General features: G+C 36.2%; 1 protein-coding gene across 1 annotated transcript in view; it reads left to right on the plus strand.

Moving 5' to 3' along the window:
- Window positions 1-9852, plus strand: part of ADAM18 (ADAM metallopeptidase domain 18) — a 125489-nt gene that overhangs the window by 32088 nt on the left and 83549 nt on the right. The window contains exons 4-7 of the mRNA XM_004382137.1: window positions 1357-1435; window positions 1851-1927; window positions 2949-3126; window positions 3665-3730. Coding sequence (XP_004382194.1) covers window positions 1357-1435; window positions 1851-1927; window positions 2949-3126; window positions 3665-3730 — 400 coding nt within the window. The remainder of the gene's footprint in view (window positions 1-1356; window positions 1436-1850; window positions 1928-2948; window positions 3127-3664; window positions 3731-9852) is intronic.

Consider the following 9852-nt stretch of genomic DNA (forward strand, 5'->3'; position numbering starts at 1 on the left):
TATCTTATCCGTCTTGTGGCATAAAAGATTGTCTATGTGTTGATTATGCCAAATATATATCTCTACTTTGTACCTTTCCAATGAACTCCATAATCATTTATCTGATTAATTATCTGATACTTCCCCTTGGAGGTACTAACTAGAATTCTCATACTTAACACGTCCAAAATTAACTTCTGATCATCTCTCCAGTGCCAACTCCATTCTTTCAGTTTCTCAGAACAAAAAGCTTGGAGTTATCCTTGGCATCTTTTGTTTTACCTCATACCCAAGGGGTTATTAAATTCCATGTTCAAAATATGGCAGGATAGGACCTCCACCACTACTATTATTCTAGTTCAAACCACCATCATCTCTTGTCTGGATGACTGCAATAGCCTTCTAACTGGTCTCCCTGCTTTTTCGGATTTGCCCCTACAGATTATTCTCAACACAGCATTCTGCCTAATACTATTAAAATACTGGTCTGATCCTGTCATTTATTTGTTCAAAACCCTCCAACAGCTTTGTGACCCTCTCTCTTATTAAAACCGAAATCCAGTTACTGTCAGGTTGACTTCAACTCATGGCAACTCCATGTGTTTCGGAGTAGAACTATTCTCCATCGGGTTTTCAATGCTGATTTTTTTGGGAGTAGATTTCCAGGCCTTTCTTCCAAGGAGCCTCTGGGTATACTTGAACTGCCAACCTTTCAGTTAGCTGCTGAGCATGTTAAACATTTGTACCACCACGGAGCATGTCTTCTTTCTCTCTTATTCGCTTCACTCCAGGCAACTGCCTCTAGTTGTTCCTTGTATACACAACACACATTTCTGTCTCATGGTCTTTCCATTTTCTCCTGCTTCTGCCTAGAACACCTTTGTATACAAATCCATGTGACTTGTTTTTTGATCTTTAATCATCAGCTCAGTGAGCCTTGGCATGCCATCCTACCTAAATTTTACAACCAGCCTCCAGCAACTCCACCTTGTTTATCATCATCCATCCTGCTAACAGTATATGACCCTGACTGTCCTGAACACCAGGATTTTCATCTGTTTTGTTTACTGTCCTATCCCAGCACCTAGAAGAGGTCCTGTTACATAGTAGACACTTAGTAAATATTTGTTAAATGAAGACATACACAGCCACACACACAGATACATGATCATAGAGAAGTCACGGTCTGTTTCAGTGTTGAGAAAGCCTGAACTCCCTCATACACTATTTCTATGAATTTTAACTGTTATGCTGCACTAAAATAATTCAATTAAAATATTTTATCATATAAATTCTACACATTTGCTTTTATTATTTTTAATGTTTACTTCACGTTGAATTCATAACTCAAACATTTTTTATTTTTGTTTTTCTTAGGTCATTCTTACCCCAGAACTTTTTGGTTTATACGTATAATGAAACTGGCTCTTTGCGTTCTGAGTCTTCATATTTAAAGGTAAGACTCTGATGTCTTAGACATTTATTACCATATGTTTCTCTATTGAAGAGGACATACCACTAACATTGGGATATATTGGTTCCATGTTGACTCTTGAATACAAATATTTTATTCCATATAACTCTGGCTACTATTTCAGGTTGATTGTTGTACATAGAAATGACATGTGACAGAGATGAAACTCAGTTACAAGAGAATACTTGTAGGCACCTAGGTGACACAGAATAATAAAAACTGTTAAAAATCTTTTTTTTTTGCCCTGAAAAATCTGTGTTAATAATTCTGTATGATTCACAATCTTTTTATTGTCAATGACTTTAATGTTTTGAGTCCCCTGCAATGTTTGACAATACATTTTTTATTCATAAAGAATTTCTTTATTTGCCTTTCTACTTTCTATACTGTTTTTCAGATGCATTGCCATTACCAAGGATATGTTGCAGATTTTCCAAATTCAGTTGTGACACTCAGCATCTGTTCTGGACTCAGGTCATAGTGTCTTAGGCGATATACATAGATGAAAAATTTAGGATATGCTTTAAACTGAAACTTAGTGACTGGCAGACACTTACAAATCTGGGAAGTTTTAAGGGAAAATCAATTCTGAAAGTTTTCTTTATGATGGGCTTACTTCTGTTTATATTAGTATGAGTACCTGGACCTACGTGACCATTCCAATGAAATCACTACAAGTAATCTTGCCTGGAAGTATTTCCAATAACTGTGCAGAAAGGAATCGTTTTAGGAAAGGCAGCTTTAAAACATCTCCTTAAACATATTGTTGCATCCTCTGTCTGTTATTTCAATTCGTTTCGGTAACTGGCATTAATAACTTACATATGATAAGTACCAATAATATACTCTCACCTTAGGGATACTTAGTACCAGACATAGAAACAACTAATTAGAAGGTCTCCCAGAAGTAAGGGGCAGAGATAAGTGATTTTTGTCATTGGAGGGTGATAAATTTATAAGAGGAAGAAAGAACTAGAGCAGAGAAAAAAGGCTCTCCCTGACTTTTTTGTTATGTTTTGGTTGCCTGATTTCCAGAATTTACATGTCAATCAGAAAATTGGCTCTCTTCGAATGTGATTTTCATGGATATCAACCTCTTTGGATATCCACTGTATATATCTGTTTTCCCTTATTCTAACTAAGCTTTGTAAAAAAAGGAACTTTATTCTCAAAATTCTAAACAGATATCTTAGTACACAGCAAATACTAAGCCCCAACATAGCAGATACTAGGCCTCAACAAATATATTCTGAATGAATGAGATTATTATCCAGAAATTATAAAACACTTTTCACTATAGTTCTTGATGACGCAAACAAAACGAGGCAGATGTGGTCACCCCGTAAGCAGTAGCGGACTGCAAAGAAGAAATTGGAAAAGAAAGTGGGTTTAAAATCTGCCAGTTACTATGGTTCCTTATTTCTCACATTTCGGCTTAGAGCTTTGATGTGATCATTTGCAGAATTTTTATAATTATTGCCTTCTGAATATACAGGGGATTCCTTCAGTTTGAAAATATTACCTATGGAATTGAACCAATGGAATCTTCAGCAAGATTTGAGCACATGATATTTCAAGTGAAAAATGACATTCCAGATGTACCAATGTTAGCAGAAAATGGAGGCAACACTTGGCAGAAGGACCAGCTCTATAAAGTTCATATGAGTTCCCAGGTAACTGTGGTGATTCTGATGTTATGACATACTAGGAAATTACTTCTGTAGAATTTTCTTAATTATGAAAATAATTTGAAGAACAACCGTTCAGTTGTTGTTGTTGTTAAGTGCCATTGAGTTTGTTCCAATTCATAGTGACCCCGTGCACAACAGAATGAAACACTGCCCAGTCCTGCACCATCCTTACAGTCGTCGCTATATTTGAGCCCATTGTTGCAGCCACTGTGTCACTCCATCTTGTTGAGGGTCTTCCTCTTTGTCTTTGACCCTGTACTTTACCAAGCATGATGTCCTTCTCCGGGGAGTGGTCCCTCCTGATAACTTGTCCAGATTACTCTAGTAGGCTCACTGGGACACTTATACCTGTAATATGATTTGAAGTGAACTTTTCTGATTCACAATTACTTTTTATATTTACATCCTCATGAAAATTTTATAGGCATCTTTTTTCTTCCTTAACATATCATTTTTTAAACTTAACAAATTCAATACATGTTACCATATAAATCCCTTAGTGTTATTTTTTTTCTTTCAGAATAAGCCTCTTTTGAAACAGTTACCCCAATATCTAGAAATGCATATTATAGTGGAAAAAACTTTGGTAAGTCAAAATTTTCTTCCTTTCTTTCTTTCTACAAAGTACACTACACTTTAAAGATATTACGAATAAATGTTATGAACAGTCTTGTACTTGTCATTTGGTAGACATATGCACTAATTTAGGTATACACCTAGGATTGGAAATCTTATGCCATAGGGTCAATATATGTTTAATTTAGAGAATAGTGACAAACAGTTTTCAAAAGTGATTATAACAATTTATTTTCCCACCAGCAATGAAGGAGAGATTTAGGGGTTCCACAGTCTCAAAAACAGTTATAGTGTGTGTGTGTGTGTTTTAAAATTAATCTTAGCTATTCTGGTAGATGTGTAGTGATAGTATATTGTGTTTTTTATTTGCATTTACCTGGTAACTAATGAGTTTACCTGATGACTAATGGACACTTTTTCATATTGTTACAGACCATTTGGATATTCTTCTTTAAGAAGTGACTATACAAGGTTTTTTTTTCCCCCATTTTATTTTATTTTTTTCTGACTGCTTTGTGGAAATTCTTTTTGCATTCTGAGTGAGTCTTTGTCAGATAAGTGAACTGAGAATATTTTCTCCCAGTCTGTGCTTGCTTTTTCACTCTCTTAATATCTTTTGATGGACAAATGTTCTTAATTATAATGAATTTCAGTCCAACTTATGATTTTTATTATTACTTTTTTGTGTTACATTTAATAAATATTTTGTTACCTCAAACACATAAATATTTCCACCTATGTTTTAGTTTTTGGAAACCCCGGGTGGTGCAAACAATTAAGCATTCGACTACTAGCCAAAACGTTGGCAGTTCGAACCCACCCAAAGGTACATTGGAAGATAGGTCTGGCCATCTGCTTCCAAAAGCTCACAGCCTTGAAAACTTTATGGAGCAGTTCCACTCTGCACACATGGAGTTGCCATAGTCGGAATTGACTTGACAGCAACTAACAACTGCAATGCTTTATTTTAGAATTTATTTTTTGTCTTTTCACATACAGTTTCACGTTGGAGATTCACACAATCTCTAACTGGTAATGTAAGCATGTCATGACGTAAGGTAGGCATTAAGATTTTATATATATATATATATGGAAACCCTGGTGGTGTAGTGGTTAAGAATTTGGCTGCTAACCAAAAGGTCAGCAGTTCGAGTCCACCAGGAGCTCCTTGGAAACCTTGTGGGGCAGTTCTACTCTGTCCTACAGGGTCGCTATGAGTCGGAATCAACTTGACCGCAATGGGTTTTTAATGGATATATAACCGATATATATATATACGTATATATATATATAGTATAGCAGTTTGCTCTAGTGCCATTTTTTTGAAATTACCCACTTACCTCTTTCAGTTGTGCTGGCAATTAAAACAAACAAAAAAACATGTCATGAAATATGTGCTGGCCTATTTCAGGATTTTTTGTTCTATTCCATTGCCCTATTTATATTTTTTGTATCATTACTACATTGTTTTAATTACTGTAGCTTTATTGTCTTTTAATCTGTTCATTTAAATCATGATATATTTCATAATTTTTTGACTATTCTGGGTCCTTTGCATTTAAGTGAATTTTAGAATAAGTCCATACCTTTCTACCAAAAAAACAAACAAACAAACAAAAAAACTGTAATTTTGATTGGGATTGCACTGAATGTTTAGATCCCTTTGGGGAGAAATGTAATCTTAACAATACTGAGTCTTCCCATCTATGAATAGAGAAAAATACAGGACACACCTTTAATTTTTTTGTTAATGTATTTCATCAATGTTCTGTAGTGGTCTTGCATATCGTTTTTTAGATTTATATGATTTGATGCTTTAGCAAACTGTATTTTTAGGTTAATTTTTCAGGTTTTCTTGCTAGTTACAGATATGCTGTTGATTTTTGTGTATTGATTTTATGTTATGAGTCTTGCTAAATTCACTTACTAATTCTTATATTTTTTGTAGAATCTTGTGAATATTCTGTGTAAAAAAACCATGCCATCTGTGAATAATGACAATTTGAATTCTTTGTTTCCAATCTTTTATTTCATTTTCTCTCTTTCTTTCTTGCGTTTAGTTCCTTTTCTTGCTTCATTTACATATTTATTTATTTTTGTTGCTTTACTGTCCTAGCTTTGCTCTCAGTATAAAGTTGAATAGACCATGAAGGACATTCCTATCATTTTCTCTAACTTATAGATAAAGCATTCTCTCTAAATAGAATAATAGCTATTAGTTTTGGGTAAATAATCTTTATAATTCTGAGATAATTCCCATATATTCCTAGCTTTATGAGTGTGTTTTGTTTTTGCTTTTTAAATCATGGACTGTTGTTTAATTTCCTCAAATACTTTTTCTGCATTCATTAAGATGATCTTATCTTTTTAAAACCATTCTTGGAGTGACCCTACTCATTCATGATACTTTATTCATTTTTACTAATCATTGTGTGTTTTGGTTAATATTTTGTTTAGGATTTTGGCGTCTATGTTGATGACATAATGATATGTAATTTTTCTTCCTTTAAATGTTTTGATTCATTGTGGTATCAAGATTATGCTGACCTCATATAATGAGTTAGTTACTTTTCTTCCAACATTCTGTTCCGAGCCCTGGTGGTGCCAGCGGTTAAGTGTTCGGCTGCTAACCAAAAGGTCGGCAGTTCGAATCCACCAGCCACTCCTTGGAAACCCTATGGGGCAGTTCTATTCTGTCTTACAGTGTTGCTATAAGTTGGAATTGACTAGACGGCAATGGGTTTGATATTCTGTTCAATAATTTATATATTATGGGTATGACTTCTACAGCAAATATTTGGAAGAATTCACCTTCGTGAATTCACCTCTGTGAATCTAGGCCATAATTTTTTTTTTGAGAAATTATTTTTAAACACAGATTTAATTGCTTTGACATATATAGAGCAATTCGGATGTACTTTTATTCTTGCTTTAGTTTTTATATGTTGGATTTTAAAGGAATTTGTTCATATCACGTTTTCAAAATTTTGGAACAAATTTGTTCATTATCCTTAAATGACAATTCAGCTCTGACTCATAGTGACCTTATGTATAACAGAATGAAATGTTGCTTGGTTCTGCGCCATCCTCAAAATCATTGCTACATTCGAGGCCATTGTTGCAGCCACTGTGTCAATTCATCTCATTGAGACTCTCCCTCTTTTTCTCTGACCCTCTTCTTTACCAAACAGGATGTCTTTCTCCAGCAATTGGTCCCTCCTGATGACATGTTCAGAGTAAGAAGACAAAGTCTTGCCGTCCTTACTTCTAAGGAACATTGTGACAGTACTTACTCTGAGACAGATTCTTCTGGCAGTCCATGGTATATTCAATACTCTTCACAAACACCACAATCTGAATGTGTCAGTTCTACTTTGGTATTCCTTTTTCATTTTCCAGCTTTTGAATATGAGGTGATTGAAAAGAACATGGCTTGGGTCAGATGCACCTTACCTTAGTCATCAAAGTGATATCTTTGCTTTTTAGCAATTTAACGAGATCTTTTGTGACAGATTTGCCCAATGCAATATGTCATTTGATTTTTTGACTACTTCTTCCTTGGGCATTGATTGTTAATCCATGAAAAATGAAACCCTTGAAACTTTAATTTCTTCACCATTTATTATTATGTTGTTTATTGATCTAGTTGTATGGATTTTTGTTTTCTTTATGTTCAGATATAATCCATACTGAAGGCTGTACACTTTGACCTTCATCAGTAAGTGTTTCAAGTCCTCTTCACTTTTGGCAAGTAAGGTTGTGTCATCTGCATATTTCCAGGTTGTTAATGAGTCTTCTTCCAAGCCTGATGCTGCGTTCTGCTTTATATAGCCTGGCTTCTCAGATTATTTGTTCAGCATATAGATCAAATAAGTAAGGTAAAAAAATACAACCCTGCCACATAGCTTTTCAATTTTACATCGTGTAGTATCCCCTTGTCCTCTTTGAACAACTGCCTCTTAATTCATGTACAGGTTTCACATGAGCACAATTAAGTGCTCTGGGATTCACATTCTTTATAATGCTATCCATAATTCGTTATGATCCACACAGTCAGATAAACATCTTTCTGGTACTCTCTGCTTTCAGCCAAGTTCCATCTGATATCAGCAATGATTTTTCTCATCCTCTTCTGAATCCAGCTTGAATTTTTGGCTATTCTCACATACTGGATTTTACATATGAGCATTAGTACTTGTAAAAATGACATGGCAGAGGTGTCTCACCTCCTCTAACTTCACAAGGAAGAAGAAAAATCTAGATCAACAGTCCAAGGCTGATTCATATAAAGCGGAGGTCAGACACGCTTCCTTTCTCCATCATCTTTACCAATTTTGACCACAAGTGTCTCTCCCAGGGCACTCTCTACTTCTCTGCTGAGTTTAGTAATTCGTTGCAATGGCCACACAGAACTAACAGATCATACTCACGGTTACGGGGTTTATTAGAGAAGCAACAGGTTACACTCAGGATACAGTTCTTCCATCAGGACAGCCTCTTCTCAGTCATGCCCACAGGCATGCCTCTCTCTGGCCCTCGGCCTCTGCCCCGCTGGAACAAGTGTTACAAAGCTCTTTTAGCTCTGCTGATAGAGTCACTATTAGTGGAAATCGACTCGAAGGTAACAGGTTTGGTTTTTTTTGGCGAAGTGCCCTGAGGCACACTACTCTGCCAGCAAGCTTCAGCCTGAAGGTGCTCAGCCGTAGCTCCTTGGGTTGACAAACCTAGCTCTACTAAGTGCGCAGAGGTATTCTACTCTGCCAGCAAGCCTCCTGCCCAAAGGCACTCAGCTTTTTGCTCTGTAGACTGGGAAGCCCACCACACCATCTCCTGCCAGTCTCCTGGTTCTGCTGCCTCTGCTGCTGCCATTTCTCTGCTGCTGCTTCTCACTGTCTTGCCATCTTTGCTATTATAGCTCTCTCTCTGTCTCCTGGCGCTAGGAGGGTCTCAGTGCAGGGATCCCAGGTCCAAAGGACGGGCTCCACTCCTGGCCCTTATTCCTTGGTGGTGCTGAGATCCTCTCTTCCCACCTCTGGGATGGCTCATTTTAAGCCTAGCAGGATAGAAAAACTGACCAATCCTCTCGGTGAGCCACAATTACTTTATTTGCATTGTCCCACCCACTCACTTGGGTGGGAGTTACAAGACCATTGCAAGAAATACCATATAAAAGCAATTAATCACACCACAGTACCAAATTGTCTAAATTTATAGAAAATCTGGTTCATAATTGTTTTTTTTTTTTGGTTGTACATACTCAGCCTCAGCAGCTATTCTTTATTTTTGTCCCTGCTGTAAATATATCTATCACACAACTTTTGCCAATTCAACTTTTTATAGGTGTACAACTTATTGACAGCAATTACAGTAATCGACCATGCAACCCTACCCTTAATCAAGGCAATTTTTCCATCACCATTAACCCCCCCTTTACCCCCTCTCTCACGCCCCTGGTAACCACTAATAAACTTTGGTCTCTATGCATTTTCCTTTTCTTGCCTTTTTATATAAGTGAGGTCATCCAATATTGTCTTTTTGTGATTGGCTTATTTCACTCAGCATAATGTCTTCAAGCTCCATCCATACTATAGCATATATTAAGATTTCATTTCTCCTACAGGCTGAGTAGTATTCTATTGTATGTATGTACCACACTTTATTCATTCATCTGTTGATGGACATTTAGATTGTTTCTATTTTGGCTATTGTGAATAGTGCTGCAGTGAACATTGGTGTACAAGTCTCTTTTTGAGTCTCTACTTTCAAGTCTTTTGGATACATACCTAGGAGTGGAATTGCTGGGTCATATGGTAGTTATATTTTCAGTCTTTTAAGGAACCACCACACTGTTTTCCGCAATGGCTGAATCATTTTGCATTTCCAGCAGCAATGGATAAGGGTTCCAATGTCCCCACATCTTCACCAACATCTGTTATTTTCTGTTTTTTTTTTTTTAAAACTTAGCCATCCTAGTGGGAGTGAAATGGAATCTCATTGTGCGTTTGTTTGTTTTTTTAACTGTACTTCAGGTGAAGGTTTACAGAACAAATAGTTTCTCATGAAACAGTAGTACACATATTGTTTTATGACATTGGTTAGCAACCCCACGACATGTCAACCCTCTCCCTTCTT

The sequence above is a fragment of the Trichechus manatus genome, unplaced genomic scaffold, assembly GCF_000243295.1.
Source record: "Trichechus manatus latirostris isolate Lorelei unplaced genomic scaffold, TriManLat1.0 scaffold00090, whole genome shotgun sequence".
Taxonomy (NCBI): Eukaryota; Metazoa; Chordata; class Mammalia; order Sirenia; family Trichechidae; genus Trichechus; species Trichechus manatus.